We start from the raw sequence: 19794 nt of genomic DNA, 5'->3' as shown, positions 1-19794 counted from the left end.
CCAACTTTGTGGGTTTGGGGATGGCCCCTTCCTGTTCCAACATGACTGCAAATCAGTGCAGTCATGCTCATCCATATATTTATATCCATAAATACATGGATGAGCGAGTTTGGTGTGGTGAAGAACTAAACTGGCCTGCACAGAGTCCTGAGCTTAACACAATAGAGCACCTTTGGGATGAATTAGAGCGGTGAATGGGATGTTACTCAAGTTTATCTCCTTGTGAAGGCAGACGAGCAAATACTTTTGGCAATATAGTGTATAGGTGATCTCCAAACTAATGTTATTGGTATAATAACTGGTTTATTGGTAACAAATAAACTGCCAATATTGTCCGTTCATATTTATATTTGTCTCCCGCATTTCATGTCTACTGACTATTAAATACAAGTACCCAAAATAATTTCAGAGAGCTCATCTTTTAATCATTTTATTTGAATACACAGTTCATTACTGCTGGTGTGTGCCTTAATTACAAATGACTATTAATAATCTCTCAATTACCATTTCTTTTTATATGTAGAAACTATGTGATTAATATATGTTAAAAAAAATCTGTAGTCTTCCCTGATCTGGTTACAGCTGGGACTGCTGAACAGACTTTAGTCAGAGGCTACATGTACACAAATCCTCTCAGCGGTAAAACAGTAAGACAGCAGCCTCGGTCATCTCTCTTGGGGCGCTCCAGCCTTGCATCCCACCCAGTCTGTCGTAGTCAAATGATGGGAAGTCCCCACACTGGTCAGGGTGGAAATATCCTCCTCCTCCTATACAGTACTGCAAACACACGCACACACAAATATTGTCAGTACACTGGATATACTTTGATATACAAGGTACCGTCCCTACACGCTGCATTGGTGGCTGCCCACTGCTTCACTGGGTGATTAGATGAAACTTTATTAATCCCTCGGGTGGGTTCCTCTGATAAATTCAGTAATTTCCCTATGAGGACTAACACATACACATTATTAAGCATTATTATTATTAAGCATTTATACCATTTGTTGTGATGACTCATTGCCTGCAGATGTGAGATGACTGATTACTCACATGTTCAGTGTTGTAACCAACAGTTGGCTTGACACCAGAGCAGATAGCCATGGCGGCACGTTCATTGTTTATTGCTCTGAATGTGATGAAGCCTGGTTCAAATTCGTCTTTCAAACAAGAAACATAAAAATATCATTAACTTTGGGATGCAATCTACACTTAAAAACATTTTACTTAACCTTTTATTAGTATAGATGATAATCCACGTGTATCCTATTCATCAATAATGGTATACACACACACACACACACACATAGATAGATAGATGGAGTTTTTATTTTCTTACTTCTTGAATTGGGTCCATACAACATTCTGGTGGACTCCTTATCCCCGTGGTCGTATACGATGGGAATAGCTGGCCCTCTGTCACCGTATGACCCAACATTGTATCTCACTGGATATTGCTGAAAAGATGAGACAGTCTTATCTGCATGTTTGTTTGTGTAGTTAACAACATTTTTAACCACTGTTTTATTTTATACTAAAAAAGTCTTAGCTCTAACTGGTTAGAAATGGCTCAGGGCTGGAGTTATTTACATATCTGTAAGTTTCTGACTGAAAAGCAAACAAATGTAATGCTTTTGAAAATACAGTTTAAAAATCAACATGTGTGGCTGTGTGAATATGACTTTCCTGCTTCTGTGGAACAGCTACAGGCAAAACGAGAAGACCACAGAGACAACAAAAAAAGTGTCCAAAGGGAGTGAAGTAGTGCAGCCAGATATCTTCTTACCATTTATTTAAATGTAACACTTTTAATTTAATTGAACAGGACATTTTGACAGAAAGACGTCATAAGTGCAATATTCTTTCTTTGTGTGAGTCTTCAAGTGTTACAGAAAGAGAAAGAAATGCAAACAAAAACACTTATTTTTCAGTTTCCTTTTCCCATGCACAGACCACCCAAAGAAAGAGATCAATGGCAACAGTCATTTGTACAAAGTATCACCCATGCAGTAGTACCACCTTGTTAATGACAGACAGTAGCTGCCAGGTAATTGATACCTAGCAGTTTGTGATCTTTTACCCTGGTTATAAGTTCGGTTTATGCACAGCTAAATTACCTTGAAGAGCTGAAAGAGATTTCCTCCATACAGTCTGAGGAAGCGGTTTTCAGTGTGGTAGCGGAGGACGGCTGCAGCTTCCATGTTCCAGAATTCCAGCGGGAAGTTGTTGGGAATGTGCCACACAGACATGTCCTCAGCTGTTATATCGTAGTAACCTGGATTCTGGGAACGTGCACACATTACTGCTGTGACTTTAAATAAGACTTTTGCCACACTTATGCAATACTTATTTTGCAACAAATAGGTACATTTTCTCATTTCAATCAACCTTTGAAATCATGAAAGAGAACTTACTTTAAAAGTAAGTTTTGAAAAAGTAAAAGACAATTCCTAAATACAGAGACTCATAACAGAGACAGTAAAAGAGGCAGTAATGGCAAGATGGGACAGAGAGAGGAACAGACATGGAAAATGAGAAAAAAGAAATCAAAGCAGAACTTCTAGGACTCAACAAGGGCTCTAAACTCTTTATTATGTTCTACCTATTTACCCTCAGGTACAGCTAGTTGCAGGTAATTGTAGCTAGCTAGCTTTAGATAGTAGAGTACAGTAACGGTGCACAAATCAAAGGTAAGTTTTACTGACTCTTTATCTTCTTTACATCTAGTTTCTGGTAAATCCAGTAGAAACAGAACTAAATGGATGTATTTTATTATCTTACTATGCCTTTTTATATGTAATGCTGATGTGAAATATTATTACAATCAGTTAAATGCAGTGGAATAAAATATGAGTTAAAAAGAAGTAGAAAGTAATAAATGGAATTACTTAACCAACCTCAAAATAAAGTAAAGTAGTGTTAATGTCTCTTTCCACCACTGGTGACTTGCTATTTTACCTTAAAGTCATCAGCAGTGGCGCTCTCTACTGTTCCAAAGGTGTTTCTGTTGGACCAGTTCCCGTCTCCATCTGGCAGGTCAGCATTGTTGCCCTGCTGGCTGGACCAGCGATCACCCACAGTGCACCTTCCATAAACGCTGTTCTCATGGACGCTCGCCACCAGCGTCCATCCGCCTCCAGCTGTGGTCATGTCACAGTAAGTCTGGTACAGCATGCCATTACCTGTTGTCAGGTAGTATACTCCATCTGGAAATGTTATAGCATTAAGAAAACATAATTCAGTCTTAAGAGGACATAAATGCCTTGGACTGTTATGTTACATTTATGAATCTTGTCCTTACCTTCTCGTTCATCATATCTGTCCCTGAGGTCTTTACAGCTCCTTGCAACACGAATGGATCTGTTCCTCATTTTCTCCAAGTGCTCAAAATTTGTCCTGGTAAAGTTCTGCATCCTCTCAGCATACTCTTTTGTTTCTGTGATATTTACTAAAAATTAAAGCAAGTTTAAAAAAATTACATTTTGACAGCAGGAAGGGAAAGTACACAAAGTGCATGGCTATAAGCATATATATGTGTTGTATCAGGCTGTAAGGCTAATAGACATAGTTCACACATTTTTGAATTACCTATTTGTGAAGAAGGAACCTCTGCAAAGGAAACATGTTCCAATGACAGCAGACCCACAAAAAGCAAAAATATGTTGTGTAACATCTCTGAGAGGGAAGAAAAACAACACAATTTAAACAATCAAACTGCTCAATGTTCTCTCACACCTTTCCGAATATGAGTATGCATGTGTGTGTTTTTACTTTAGCTGTGTTTCTTCTTGAAGGAGCTGTCTTGGTAATAATGAAGCTGTTTTATGGTACTGAAAAAGAAGTGATTTGTAAAATATTTCCATATCTCCCTTTTTCTCCTATATATTCCAGGTTTTTGATCAAGAAAAACAAACAACTCAAATGACTACAAACCAGGTATGAATCTTATCTGTAGACAAACACAGCACTGATGTGTCTGTCAGCAAGATTTCACAATAAAATGCTGACCTGAACTTTATCATAAATGTGTGAGAGGAGTAAGGACAGAAAGAGAACCTATTACATTTTGTGCAGATTTGGATTAATTTAAAAATGAAAGTGAGGATAAGCAGTTATAAACTGCTTATCAATACTCTGTATAAATAAAAATATTTTCAAGATTTTAAAAACTAGTACACCCGAAGTTTTAAACCAAAAAAAAATTGCCGTTTGTATCCCTACCATGTAGATCCTGTCCTGGGTCGAAATAAGGAAGTTGGAATAAGGCTTTTATTCACGTAACAGAAGAATATATAGAGCTGTTACACCTGTCATGTGACATTAAGAGCAAAGTTTAAATTCATAAGTGGGTCAAGTTATTGTTTAGCAGTGTTCATAAATCATCTCTGCAGTCATTAAATTCCTTTTTACTGATACTGGATGTTGTACTGACCTCGACTGTCCTGAAATGTTAAAGTTATTGACTGTGGAAAAATTCCTGTTGTTTCACTTTTCCATTTTGTTTAATTATAATAAAATGATTTGTAATCCTCCTAAAGTCCACATTTAAGTGTTTATCCTTAGCTCAAACTCTTTAACATAAATTAGTGGGTGTAATATCTGACATCAGCCACTAGATGCCGTCGTTCTCGTGCCTGTATCAGGTTCATTTTCTGACCAGGACAGACAAAAACTCTGCTGCTTCCCTCCGGGTCCGTCTCATCGTGGTCTATTCTTAGAGGTTAGAGGGACACTGTGAGAGTGGGCTGGAAGGTTTTCTGACACCTCGCACTAATAATTCAACTGCCTCACACAACAGAACGAATGAAAACTGGCAGGAAAGATGCACCGACACAGCTGCACCGGCCACTTGTGGCCGTCTGTTGGAACCGTTTCTTCTTATTAATAAAGCATTGTGTGTCCTCTTCTTGCACTTCCCCAATTGTTTTCTCTCCCCCTCCAAGTGTTTTTTTCAACCCTGGAGCTATTTCTGGCTCTTGTCCCATGTACAAATGTAAATCAAAACTGTTACATAAACGCACGTCTGAATTATTTACTTTGAACGGACACTGGCATTGGCAAAGGTTATTTTTCTTTTAGTTTCTCTGAATGATTGTTTAATCAAAGTAATTTTAAACCTTAGTAAGCCTGCGATGTTTCATTTTAACTAAAAATGTTGTTTTACAACAATAAGATTTAGTTCTGGTTCTGCATTCATTTTTTTTATTCTGTATCTATTTTCAGTGCAGATCAAATTCTGGCATACACACAGCTTTGACTCGGTTTAGTGGAATACTCCAGACTATCTCTACCTTTACTTTTTTTAACTTTCTTTTTTTATCTGGCCTAATTCTCTCGTGTTCTTTGACTTGAATGCATGCTCTTGTATAAGAGTTGTGTAGATGTAATTATAAACCAGGACAAAATCTAAATTTTAAAAAAATGTGTTCTCTATAAATCTATAATAATGCTGATCTGATTTCCCAAAGGACCAAAGGAGGATTATAAGGTCTGTCAGATAGAGAGACCTTACAAACCACAGTGGAGAAGAGAGAGAGGTGTGCAGGGGAGTCCACGTATCCTACACATAACTGCACATTCTCATCCAAATTTAAGTTGGTGGGGTTTTTCTGGAAGCAACAGTTCAATCAGATTATGGTGGTTTTTAAAATAATTCAGAGATTTCCATATTATATCCCACAATTCTAAATAGATAGGAATGCTCAAAAACTAATCTGATTATGCACTGATTCACATCAGTGAGTCAGATTAAGCTACAGTTAGGGTGATGTTTCTGGCACCAATGGCTATCATTCAGCCATGGTAGTAATGTGCCTTTGGTATGATGCACCTATTCACTTACACTGACATTACTTTAAACCTCTTAATTAGAAAACAGGTATCAAATGTTCATTCAACACCTGAAATCAGCTCCAGATTTATTTTTTACCTGTTCAATTTGTTGTGAAATAACAAGGAAGCAGACCTCATGTGCTCATGAAACTGCTTGTCAGTCAAAAGTTGTGTGCATAAAAATGGCTGTAATTCCTTAACAGCAAATCCAATACGTTTGTTAAAGTCTGTGAATTAAAGCAGAAATTCCACACTTCAGTCATACCTCTATTGTGGGATTTATAATGCTCTGTGCAGAGTGTGCAGGGGTACAAAAGCTTTGCACTTTGTACTTCAATAAATCCGATCCATAGGAGAATGAGGAGAATGAACATCTGCAGGAAACAAAGATTAGAGTGGGACCTCTCTCATCATCGTTGTGTAGGATAAGAGTAGATTTAGCCTTCCACTCACAAACCATGTACAAAAAAATGGTTTGTGATTACATATACACACTCACCAGTCACTTCATTGGGTACATCTGTACAGCCTAAATCATTTAGGCATGTAGACAGGATCAAGATGATCTGCTGATGTTCAAACGGAGCCTCAGAAGGGGGAAAACGGTGATGTAAGTGACTTTGAACATAGCGCGGTTCTTGCTGCCTGGTCTGAGTGTTTCAAAAAGTGCTGATTTGCTGAGATTTTTGTTTTGTTTTTTGCACAAACGTCTCTACAGTTTACAGGGAATGTTTAGAAGAAGGCAAAATAGCCAGTTGTTCTGTTGATGTCAGAATGGCCAGGCTTCTTCATGTAACACACCATGTCACAAATCAAAAGCTCAAATAATCTCAAACTGGTTTCTTGAACATGAAAATGAGTTTACTGTGCTCAAATGACCTCAACAGTCACCAGATCTAAATCCAATAGAGCACCTTTGGGATGTGGGGGAACAGGACATTTGCATCACGGCTGTGCAGCTGACAAATTTGCAGCAGCTGTGTGATGTCATCATGTCAACCTGGACCAAAATCTCTGAGGAATGTTTTCCAGCACCGTGTTAAATCTGCACCATGAAGAATTAAAGTCACTCTGAAAAACAAAAGATGCCCCAACCTGGCACTAGCAAGGTGAACCTAATAAAGTGGCTAGTGAGAGTATATGTTCTGCTATGCATACAAGAAATCCACTAAATTACAGAGTGAAGTGGAAAATGTTCGTTTACAGGAATTAAAATTCTGCTTTTTCTGTCCTGTTCTTTTTTGAAATATTTGGTCAAAGCTTTCTAATAACTAATTTAAGACCTAAACATTTATTCAACTTCTCAGACTTAGTAGAAATTCCTGTTTTCAAATTCATGAAATAGAAATTAACAGTGAATTAACATTTGGAAAATGCCTCACTTTTTCTATTTGCTGCAGATTTTACATGTACTTCCCTTCACTTAAAAATTCTACAACAAAAAAGATAATTGGCCATAGATTTATTATTACAAGGGAGGGTTATCATGACAAACCATGTTCCTTAGAAAACTCAGTGCAGGAATTACCTTTATTAGAGGAGTTCTCCCTCCTCAAGTGCACACATCGATTAACACCTCCCTCAGAATCTCTCTGCTGCAGGGGCTCTTTTAACTCTCACACTATCAAGGTAGGCAGATGTGGCCCATAAAAACCTTCCCCCGGTGATCTACCTTGGGAGACACATTAATGCAATGAGTTTCTTTTGGGTAAGAATGAAATGAAGACAGTCATTAGTCAGTTAATATTAATAGATATAATCACTTCATCATGAACGGCACTCCAGTCAGACCTTTAAAGACTTTTGTCACTCCCCGTGCAACATCTGCACATTTTAAAACATTTATTTGACCTTTGTTTTATTAATCCTCTTTGGTGTGGGGAATATTCTTGTGCACGGTGCAGCTGAATGTCCCATGAAGGTTGCAAGAGCATTGCAGAGCGAATATTATAATTAGAAGCATACCATAATGTCTTTTGCAACTCTTACAATGCAGAGACACAAACACGGTATAACTGTTGCCTTGAGATTATATTATGGTTCTCCATATGTTTTCAGTACAACTGGGAGCTATGACTAACAATTATTTGCTGCTGTTAATTAAAGGAAGAATTTAACAGACTGGGAAGGACAGGTTTCAGTTTATAGTTGGATGACAAAAATTCAGTTGCAGCTGAAAAATGAATCCATTATAGGAAGCGTGTCAGACTGATGCTGGCTATAGGAGAGAGAGAATCTGCATAAATTCACATATTAAATGAGCTGCTTTGATACACAGCCTGTTATAAAGAAAAGCAGTTTTGGCTTGTATAGCAAATATTACCCTTCATAATAAGAGTATGGAAAGGGTTGAATTTTTATACCTAAAGTAAAATGTTATAACTGAGTCATTCCTCTGAGATGAACTATGCCTTCTGCTCAGCTGTCTTCAATTTGCATCAAAGTTTTATGATAGAAAATTTGAGTGTTTATATGAATGCTGTGATATTGTAGCTTCATATATCATACACATAATTATCTCATAACCTTTTAAAGATAAGAGTCTGAAATGTTCAGTGCTCTTTTTTATCATCAAAATGAATCAGAATCTGTAATTTGGGATTAATACATTAAAACATTTCTGAGTATTAGCTAATTAAAATATGAAAAAAAAATTCAATCAGTGTTGGAAAGTCCCATTATTGAGCACTCACTAAGACTTTACATTGGGAATATATATACATACATATACATATGGTATATTGTTGAATTACACAATTTACACATTACACATTACTGCAAAAAAAAAAACAGCATGTAGAACACATTTTACCAGGAAATTCTGAGTCACAAAAATTAAAATCATATTTACATTCAACTTTTATCCTGGAGCAAGTATGATCACAAAAAAAGTTGTAGCACAAAAACAGAGATATCAGTAGATTGTCCTGTACAAACAGAACAAGGCGTTTCCAGATGGTAGTATGATTATAAATCAGAAGATAACTTAGTAAAATATGTGGACAATTTTATTTTTTAATTTTCAAGGCCTGGATCACTCCAATCTCAAATCATCAAATTTTTAGAATAAATCTTCACATTGCAAAAATAACTACTGACAATTTATGAATAGTATATAATTATATTTCACAATAATGCTAAAATAATAAATGTATATATGTATGTATATGTATGCATGTATATTCCCAATGTAAAGTCTTAGCGAGTGCTCAATAATGGGACTGAAAGCAGTCCCATATATATATATATATATATATATATAAAAAAAACACCCAGCACGCCCCTGCGGGCGGTTTATCCTTCAAGCTCGGGTCCTCTACCAGAGGCCTGGGAGCTTGAGGGTCCTGCGCAGTATCTTAGCTGTTCCCAGGACTGCGCTCTTCTGGACAGAGATCTCCGATGTTGTTCCCGGGATCTGCTGGAGCCACTCGCCTAGCTTGGGAGTCACCGCACCTAGTGCTCCGATTACCACGGGGACCACCGTTACCTTCACCCTCCACATCCTCTCGAGCTCTTCTCTGAGCCCTTGGTATTTCTCCAGCTTCTCGTGTTCCTTCTTCCTGATATTGCTGTCATTCGGAACCGCTACATCGATCACTACGGCCGTCTTCTTCTGTTTGTCTACCACCACTATGTCCGGTTGGTTAGCCACCACCATTTTGTCCGTCTGTATCTGGAAGTCCCACAGGATCTTAGCTCGGTCATTCTCCACCACCCTTGGGGGCATCTCCCATTTTGACCTCGGGACTTCCAGGTTATACTCGGCACAGATGTTCCTGTACACTATGCCGGCCACTTGGTTATGGCGTTCCATGTATGCCTTGCCTGCTAGCATCTTGCACCCTGCTGTTATGTGCTGGATTGTTTCTGGGGCATCTTTACACAGCCTGCACCTGGGGTCTTGCCTGGTGTGATAGACCCCAGCCTCTATGGATCTTGTACTCAGAGCTTGTTCTTGTGCTGCCATGATTAGTGCCTCTGTGCTGTCTTTCAGTCCAGCTTTGTCCAGCCACTGGTAGGATTTCTGGATATCAGCCACCTCCTCTATCTGCCGGTGGTACATACCGTGCAGGGGCCTGTCCTTCCATGATGGTTCCTCGTCTCCCTCCTCTTTCTTGGGTTTCTGCTGCCTGAGGTATTCACTGAGCACTCGGTCAGTTGGGGCCATCTTCCCAATGTATTCTTGGATGTTCGTTGTCTCATCCTGGACTGTGGTGCTGACACTCACCAGTCCCCGGCCCCCTTCCTTCCGCTTAGCGTACAGCCTCAGGGTGCTGGACTTGGGGTGAAACCCTCCATGCATGGTCAGGAGCTTTCTTGTCTTTATGTCAGTGGCTTCTATCTCCTCCTTTGGCCAGCTTATTACCCCAGCAGGGTACCTGATCACGGGCAGGGCGTATGTGTTGATGGCCCGGATCTTGTTCTTACCATTCAGCTGACTCCTCAGGACTTGCCTGACCCTCTGCAGGTACTTGGTGGTTGCAGCCTTTCTAGCGGCCTCTTCATGGTTCCCATTTGCCTGCGGGATCCCCAGGTACTTGTAACTGTCCTCTATGTCTGCAATGTTGCCTTCTGGTAGTTCAATCCCCTCAGTTCTGACTACCTTCCCTCTCTTTGTTACCATCCGACTACACTTCTCCAGTCCGAACGACATTCCAATGTCATTGCTGTATAGCCTGGTAGTGTGGATCAGTGAATCGATGTCTCGTTCACTCTTGGCATACAGCTTGATGTCATCCATGTACAGGAGGTGGCTGACAACTGCTCCGTTCCGTAGTCGGTATCCGTAGCCAGTCTTGTTAATGATCTCACTGAGGGGGTTCAGGCCTATGCAGAACAGCAGTGGGGACAGAGCATCTCCTTGGTAGATCCCGCACTTGATGGTAACTTGTGCTATGGGCTTGGAGTTGGCCTCTAGTGTTGTACGCCACATCCCCATTGAGTTCCTGATGAAGGCTCTTAGGGTCCCATTGATCTTGTACAATTCTAGGCATTCCAGTATCCAGCTGTGGGGCATTGAGTCATAGGCCTTCTTGTAATCAATCCAGGCAGTGCACAGGTTGGTCAGTCTGGTCTTGCAGTCTCGGCTGATTGTTCTGTCTACCAGTAGCTGGTGTTTTGCGCCTCTGGTATTCTTGCCAATTCCTTTCTGTGTCCCGCTCATGTATTGACCCATGTGCCTGTTCATCTTAGCCGATATGATGCCTGACAGGAGCTTCCATGTAGTACTGAGGCAGGTTATTGGTCGGTAGTTGGAGGGGACCGGTCCCTTCTTGGGGTCCTTGGGGATCAGGACCGTCCGGCCTTCAGTTAGCCATTCTGGGTGTCTTTCGTTAACTAGCAGCTGGTTCATTTGTGCTGCCAGACGCTCGTGGAGTGCAGTCAGCTTCTTCAGCCAGTAGGCGTGAACCATGTCGGGCCCTGGTGCTGTCCAACTCTTCATACTGGAGACCCTTTCTTGGATATCTGCCACTGTGATGGTTACTGGACCCTGTTCAGGGAGGTCGCTGTGGTCTGCCCTCAGATCCTCTAGCCACTGAGCATTGCCGTTATGGGTTGCATCCTTCTCCCATATGCTCTTCCAGTATTGCTCCGTCTCCAGCCTTGGTGGTGCTGTTCTCTTATTGTTCCCTTGCCACTGAGAGTACACCTTTGCTGGTTCTGTGGAGAACAGCTGGTTTATTCTCCTGCCTTCTATCTCTCTGGTGTTCCTCAAGCGGCTGGCCAAGGCTGTGAGTCTTTGCTTGGCAGTTTCCAAGGCCTCAGGTATGGACAGCTTGCTGTATTTCTTATGCACCTTATTTGTCGCACCTAACTCCGTTAGTTGGCTAACCTCCCTCCGTGCTACTTTGATCTTGCCCTCTAGCCTCCTTCTCCATGGAGGGTACTGCCCCTTGTGGCTGTTCAACTTGTAGCCAAGCATCTCACTGATCACTGCTGCCGTATTGTAGATCAGCTTGTTAGTGTCGGTAATCGTGGTTGTAGGTATTGCCCGTAGTGCTGCATTAACATCATCTAGCAGACCTTCTGAGGGTACTTCACGTAATCTTGGTAACCGGCTACGGGGGATCCAGGTTTCAAGCTTGGCCATGATCCTATTTTTCAGGTCAGTTCCTCTCGCACTCAACGATCCTTCTCCTATCGCACTTGGGGCTATGTACCCAATCTCGGGTGGGGGTGATGATATCTCCCCCCTGACCTGGCGTCCTGACTCCTCCTTGCCGTAGCATTTGTGTTGTACCTCGTCAATCTCTAGCTGTGAGAGCAGTCCCTTCTTTCGAATGTTGGAACACTGAGCTACTAGTTGTTTCGCCGTCATTGTGGATGTTGGGTATCGAAGAATCCATAGGTCCCTCATCCTATTCATGTAGCCCCTTCCGCCGGGGTTACTTGCGTAGTAGCATTCCAACAACGCCCTGTTTTCGTCCCTCGCCCACCGATGCCTTCTTGTTCCAGTAGCCCACTTTTCGTCAGGGTGCCCTGGTTCCTCAACACCTGACGCGGACCTTGTTGATCCGGGCGACGTCCGAGCCGGCATGCCTTCATATTTATCTGTCTCGCTCATGTCTGCGGTAGGCTTGCTTAGCATAGGGGGTCTAGCCTTAGGACCCTTACTGGATACAGACGCCCCAGGCAGGAATCGAACTTGCGATCCTCTGTTCCAAAGGCGTGTAGTTTAACCACTACGCTATCCAGCTGCTATATATATATATATATATATATATATATATATATATATATATATATATATATATATATATATATATGACTTTCATATATTTCATGTTTAAAGTCACAATAAGTCAAGTAACCCTTTTTGTTTTTGTTTTATTTATTTATTTTATATATGTGAAAAGTGTTTGACATATAAAGCTAAAACGTTGCAGTAAAATTTCACAGTAATCATTATATATGTTTAAGAATATGCTGATATTTAATAAAAAAAATATATATTTTCTGCCTTTATTAAAACAGTTCCATCTAGAAACTCCAGAATTTTGTTCTAATTGCAAAATTGTCTTTTGCAATGTAAAGTTTTTTATTACTGTGTACTCAAATATGGGAAGTTAAAGTATTGAGGTTGAATGATTTTTTTTCCAGATTTTAACCAGCCAGTACTGAGACATTTTTTAATGTACCTGCCCCAAATTATAGATCCACATTTATTCTGATGGGGGGAAAAAAGTTGTGAAAATGTTAAGCTAATTGTTTTGCAGCATGGTGGTTAGCACTGTTGCCTCACAGCAAGAAGGTCCTGAGTTCAATTCCATCAGGCCGGGGTCTTTTTATGTGGAGCTTGCATGTTCTCCCCGTGGGTTCTCTCTGGGTACTCTGGCTTCCTCCCACACACCAAGGACATGCACTTAGTGGGGATAGGTTAATTGGAAACTCTAAATTGCCCATAGGTGTGAATGTGAGTGCGAATGATTGTCTGTCTCTACAGGGAGTGCAGAATTATTAGGCAAATGAGTATTTTGTCCACATCATCCTGTTCATGCATGTTGTCTTACTCCAAGCTGTATAGGCTCGAAAGCCTACTACCAATTAAGCATATTAGGTAATGTGCATCTCTGTAATGAGAAGGGGTGTGGTCTAATGACATCAACACCCTATATCAGGTGTGCATAATTATTAGGCAACGTCCTTTCCTTTGGCAAAATGGGTCAAAAGAAGGACTTGACAGGCTCAGAAAAGTCTAAAATAGTGAGATATCTTGCAGAGGGATGCAGCAGTCTCAAAATTGCAAAGCTTCTGAAGCGTGATCATCGAACAATCAAGCGTTTCATTCAAAATAGTCAACAGGGTCGCAAGAAGCGTGTGGAAAAACCAAGGCGCAAAATAGCTGCCCATGAACTGAGAAAAGTCAAGCGTGCAGCTGCCAAGATGCCACTTGCCACCAGTTTGGCCATATTTCAGAGCTGCAACATCACTGGAGTGCCCAAAAGCACAAGGTGTGCAATACTCAGAGACATGGCCAAGGTAAGAAAGGCTGAAAGACGACCACCACTGAACAAGACACACAAGCTGAAACGTCAAGACTGGGCCAAGAAATATCTCAAGACTGGTTTTTCTAAGGTTTTATGGACTGATGAAATGAGAGTGAGTCTTGATGGGCCAGATGGATGGGCCCGTGGCTGGATTGGTAAAGGGCAGAGAGCTCCAGTCCGACTCAGACGCCAGCAAGGTGGAGGTGGAGTACTGGTTTGGGCTGGTATCATCAAAGATGAACTTGTGGGGCCTTTTCGGGTTGAGGATGGAATCAAGCTCAACTCCCAGTCCTACTGCCAGTTTCTGGAAGACACCTTCTTCAAGCAGTGGTACAGGAAGAAGTCTGCATCCTTCAAGAAAAACATGATTTTCATGCAGGACAATGCTCCATCACACGCGTCCAAGTACTCCACAGCGTGGCTGGCAAGAAAGGGTATAAAAGAAGAAAAACTAATGACATGGCCACCTTGTTCACCTGATCTGAACCCCATTGAGAACCTGTGGTCCATCATCAAATGTGAGATTTACAAGGAGGGAAAACAGTACACCTCTCTGAACAGTGTCTGGGAGGCTGTGGTTGCTGCTGCACGCAATGTTGATGGTGGACAGATCAAAACACTGACAGAATCCATGGATGGCAGGCTTTTGAGTGTCCTTGCAAAGAAAGGTGGCTATATTGGTCGCTGATTTGTTTTTGTTTTGTTTTTGAATGTCAGAAATGTATATTTGTGAATGTGGAGATGTTATATTGGTGTCACTGGTAAAAATAAATAATTGAAATGGGTATATATTTGTTTTTTGTTAAGTTGCCTAATAATTATGCACAGTAATAGTCACCTGCACACACAGATATCCCCCTAAAATAGCTAAAACTAAAAACTACTTCCAAAAACATTCAGCTTTGATATTAATGAGTTTTTTGGGTTCATTGAGAACATGGTTGTTGTTCAATAATAAAATTATTCCTCAGAAATACAACTTGCCTAATAATTCTGCACTCCCTGTATCTTGAAAAATATATTTGATGTATTAAGCTAAAATGTAACTTCACTCATAATATGTGTTCAAACTTTGGACCATAAAGGTTTTTATAACTCACCTGTTTGGATTTTAACGTTTAAAGTTTGGACTGTAACCACCTTGACTGAAAGCTGTGCTGACAGAGGAAGGTGTTGCAGTCACCGTCTACTAGACTAATTGTTGTCATTCAACCATGTTACTCATGTTAATGCCTCTTGGAACATTTATGATGGTTTTATTTGGAAAAACTAGGTGCTATGCTATGAGGTACAGCCTATTCAGGAAGGGCTTCTTTGGTTTGAGAAACAGCTAATATATTGATGTCAGGAAAAAAGTTAACATGGGTTTAATAGAGCTTTTCACAACTCTATTCAAAAGAAAAGGAAGTTCCAATTTTTTTGGATTAGCAGTAGGGCTAAAGAAGTCCCAGGTTTCACAAGTGCTGGAAACATTCCTCTGAGATTTTTGTCCATGTTGGCATGATAGCATCACACTGTTGCAGCAAATTTGTTAGTTGCACATGCATGATGTCAACCTCCTGTTCCAACACATCCCAAATGCGCTGTTGGATTGGAATCTGCGGAGGCTATTTCAGTACAGTGAACTCACCGTCATGTTCAAGAAACCAATTTAATATTAATTAAGCTTTGTGACATAAACGATTATCCTGATATACGATGCATCAACAAGGATGGATCCAGACTTTGTAGCCTCAGTTTCCTGTTCTTACCTGATAGGAGTGGTACCACACGTGGTCTTCTGCTTGGGCTTCAAAATATGACATATTGTGCCAGAGATTTTCTTCCACATACCTTAATTGGAACAATTAGTTATTTGATATTCTCCTGCCTTCCTATCAGTTCGAAGCAGTCTAGCCATTTTCCTCTGACTGCTGATATCAATATCAATTTTCACCCAGAGACCTGCTGCTCACTGGACATTCAGCCCGTTTTCTGTAAATCCTAAACCATTTCATGTTTAAAGTCACTTAAATTGACTTTCTTGCCCATTCTTATGCTCAGTTTGAACTTCAGCAGGTAATCCTGACCAGTTGCTCCAGTGTGATTGGCTGATTGGATATTTGTATTAACAAGCAGTTCCAAAAGTATACCTAATCAAGTAGCCAGTGAGTATAGACTGGAAATGAGTAATACAGAAAGTCACCTTTACTTTTTTGTTTAGGCCTTAAAACACAAATAAAAGTGGGAAAACAGCAAATTCTGGTTTACAGGCTTATGTGTGTGTGGTTTTAGAAACAAACTGCAGTTGAAAAACATATTTCTTGTTGGTTCCATTAAGGCTTGGTGGCTTTTTCAGGTCACAACAGACGCGTTCATATTTAACACCAACAAGGTCATGTGAAATTAAAATGAACAGATGAAAATATGCAGAAAGTTCATCCAGAGCAGACGAGACTGCGTGCCTCTGCTCTTGTGGTGGCCATTTCTGCATCAGCCTTACTGCAAAGAATCACATCTTGTGTTTTCAGGAGTTGTCACCATAAAAGCTTCTGTGTTCTTGCTGGTCAGGACATCTTTCACAGGAACAACCACTACAAATAATTCATGATTGTTTCTTTCAGGGGAAAGAGGGAGGGGTGGCTGGGTTAGGTGGGGGTGTGCGGGGGTAACAGAGTGCACCGTGCATCCACCAAGATGCACAGCTGACGGGTGCTAATGTGAGTTACTTACATAATCCCATTTCTAGAGAGTCACAAAAATCCTGACCTCTGGTAAATCTCTCTCCACACTGGGGGAAGAGAGAGAGGAAAGCCAGCTATTTGCCTTTTGAATGGCCACTCTGCAAAACCTCTGTCCTACTGAGTAAATTTTTCTGTTAATCCACCCATCCATGTAAAACATCTACTCCGATCTGAAAGCTGGAGGTGAGGGTGAGAAGGATGCACCTCCCTCTGCCTGATTCAAGCATGTATTCACCTACGGGTGTCCCCTTTACTTCCAAAGTACAACTATATATATTTTCTTCATAAAAGGGTCATATTTTCTCCCTTTTTCTTCTCCACCTAATTCAGCCTGCTATTTTTATAAACTTTTCAACAGCCCCCCTTCAAATTTTGATTCAGAATATTTTAACCTAAAGATTTTGTTGGGCACTGATCAGCAAAGATAAAGCTTATGTCTACACACAGGTAGAAACAGCTGCACCACCCACAGTTATCCAAACACACTCCCTAATCCCAGGATGGGAAAAAGACTTTAGAAGACATCCAGATGTAGTGTAGCAGTAAGGTGGGTTATTTTGTGGGTCCTCGAGATCTCCCTGGTGGGAAAAATTCAGTGCTTCACTTTTCCTGTCCCTCTACATCCGGGGTTTAGTCTGTTCTCCTTGTGTTTGCCTTACCCCTCGACCCCTGAAATGATCCCGCTCAGATGGGAATGTGCGTCAGCTTGTCTCTGTCGCTCCTGTCCTCAGTGTCCGTCACTTGTTCTGACCTCGTCCCTCTGTGATAAAACACAGTCACCGTAGTGTTCCCGCTGTCCTCACTTCCCCTCGTGTTTGTCGCGCAGGAGACGTCCAGCCTCACCTTCGTCGGGCTTTCTCGCTTGGAGTTTCCCGCCTGGTTACTCGCCATTACCGTCTCCACCGCGGCACTCACCGCGGCCAAAAATCCGCGTCCCCGGCAGCGCAACAGGCGCAGGAAAGCGTCTCTGAAGTCCGCGTTGAACGCATATATGACCGGGTTTAGAGACGAATTGCTCCAGCCGATCCACACAAAGACATCAAAAGTTTTTTCACTAACGCAGTAAGGGCCGCGTTGGGCCGCCGGAGCAGCTGGTCCGGGACAGAAAGGCAGAGCGCAGTTGAGGATAAAGAAAGGCAGCCAGCAGCAGACGAACACGCCCATTATGATGCTCAGAGTTTTGAGCACTTTTGTCTCTTTTCTGATGGAGACTTTGAGCTCGCAGTGTGACTGATTAGAGGGCTGGCAGTCCGGATGTAGACTGGTGTGAGACTGAGACGAGCGGGTGCTCATTTCTGTGCACAGGTGTGAAATCAGTTCAGGAACGTCCGAGCGGCAACTCTGCGCGTGCTCAGCAGCCCGCTCCAAGGAGGATATCATGCGTATCTGCATTTGGGCTATCCGGTAGATGCGTGTGTATGTCACAATCATGATCGCGACCGGGATGTAGAAGCTGATGAGGGAGGAGGAGATGGCATATGTGCGGCTGAGGCTTGAGTCACAGCTGTCAATACTACTACCGTAGTGCGCCGGATTCTCCCCGGTTGGGTCACCGATCTCCGCCCGGTGCCAGTTTAGCTGTACAGGAACGAAGGAGATGACCACAGACACTGTCCAGGTCACACCGATGATGACGGATGCAACCCTCCTATTCATACTCCTCTCATAGCGAAACGGGTTGGAGATGGCCCAGTATCGGTCCACACTAATGACGCACAGGTTTAGGATGGAGGCCGTTGAACACATGATGTCGCAGGCCAGCCAGGTTTTACAGAAGCCCCCGAACGGCCAGAAACCGGCCACTTCGGCCACCGCTTTCCACGGCATCACCAGCACGGCCACCAGGAGGTCCGACAGAGCCAACGACACGATGAAGACGTTGGTTACTTTTGCGCGCAGGTGCCGATAGCGATAAACGGCCGCGCACACCGTGAAGTTACCTAAAAGTGTCCAAATGATGAGCAGCGCCAGAACACAGCCCGTCAAGACGCGGTGCGCCGGTAACCCTTCCCGGCTCCTAGCTCCTACCAGCGCCAAGCCGGTTGTATTATTCATCGCCTCGTCCTGCGCTCGGCCACATGTCGAAGTTAAAGTGCGAGAATCCTCGCCACTAACAAAACAAGAGTCTTAATGGTAACCCACAGTGGCGACTGAGTGTCCTGCTCCACTCGGGCTGATCTCAGCTTCTGCTCTGAGCGCACAGCAGACTGACTGGGGACCTGATGCACCACCAGCTATGCTCACTGCTGACAGCACAGCTCCCAGACGCGCAGAGCTGAGAGAAGTTTGCCACCTGAGAAAAGCAGAAATCATGTCGAGCCATTTTTAATTTTCTCTGTGAACAGTTTCATTCTGCATTACTGTTTGAGATTAATCCCTTCCCGGTCTCTCACTCTCGCTCTCTCTCTCTCTTATTTTCCTAATCTCAGGACTCTTACCATCAGTGGAGACGTTGCTGTAACTAAATGAAAGCAGGATGATTCAACACAAACACACAAAAGACTTTCCTTTACAGATGTTCCCATTAATTTAGGCCAGTTTTTCAGTTCATAGAGATTACAGCCAGAAATGCTGAAACTAAAATCCCCCCATAGCGTTTTATTATTACAATTTTTTTGTTTCATGCATTTGAATCAGGATATTCGTTTTGGTTTTCTTTGTTTTTTCTTTCCTCACGGACACATTCAGTGTCTCTAATCTTTATTTATAACAGTGTCTTGAATATTTATGTATGACAGGAATACATGGCTTTTTGGTTTATTATCTAAATATAGTTGTCAAGATATTCTATGGGGCAGGCAGAGTGTGGACCCAAATGCAGGACACAGAAACAGTCCTTAACTCCAAAAAGTTGTATTGCTTTGTATTTTAGTATTCTCAAAAAAACCAAAAATACAAAAGCCAAGACAGTGCTGGAATCAAAAATGCAGAAAACTCAGAAGCTAAGGAAAAACTAAGGGAAAACACAAAATACAGGAGCACACTACTAGAGAGGAGCCTCAGAAAATAAATACACAAGAGGTGGGAGCACAGCTGGAACTAAAGTTAAACTAAACCCTTAACTAAACTTAACTAAAACCTAAAAAATGACACAAAAGTTACCAAAACAAAACTAACTAACTAAAACAGGAGACAGCTAAGACAGAGCCAGAGACTTAACAAGGTACGGGAAACACACAGCAGGCAGAATAAACTGAAACGGAATATAAGAAAACTATAGCCAAGTATTAAAAATATAGCCTGAGGATGTA

General features: G+C 41.7%; 2 protein-coding genes across 2 annotated transcripts; both read right to left on the bottom strand.

Moving 5' to 3' along the window:
- Positions 1 to 414: 414 nt before the first annotated feature.
- On the bottom strand, positions 415 to 4335 carry LOC113024171 (intelectin-like). The gene is made up of 9 exons (XM_026170965.2): positions 4222 to 4335; positions 3772 to 3830; positions 3589 to 3675; positions 3302 to 3448; positions 2959 to 3206; positions 2118 to 2282; positions 1340 to 1457; positions 1054 to 1160; positions 415 to 777 (listed from the first exon to the last, which is right to left on the bottom strand). Exons 3-9 carry the CDS (start codon positions 3671 to 3673, stop codon positions 634 to 636), a joined length of 1014 nt encoding a protein of 337 aa, XP_026026750.2. The 5' UTR covers positions 3674 to 3675; positions 3772 to 3830; positions 4222 to 4335; the 3' UTR covers positions 415 to 633.
- Positions 4336 to 17090: 12755 nt separating this feature from the next.
- Positions 17091 to 18745, bottom strand: LOC113023285 (D(1) dopamine receptor-like). Its single transcript, XM_026169310.2, has one exon. The coding sequence runs from the start codon at positions 18596 to 18598 to the stop codon at positions 17228 to 17230; it is 1371 nt and encodes a 456-aa protein (XP_026025095.2). The 5' UTR covers positions 18599 to 18745; the 3' UTR covers positions 17091 to 17227.
- Positions 18746 to 19794: the final 1049 nt, after the last annotated feature.

Source organism: Astatotilapia calliptera, chromosome 6 (genome assembly GCF_964374335.1).
Source record: "Astatotilapia calliptera chromosome 6, fAstCal68.1, whole genome shotgun sequence".
NCBI lineage: Eukaryota > Metazoa > Chordata > Actinopteri > Cichliformes > Cichlidae > Astatotilapia > Astatotilapia calliptera.
Note: the sequence above shows the minus strand (reverse complement) of the source record. Positions and strands in the feature narration are given on the sequence as shown.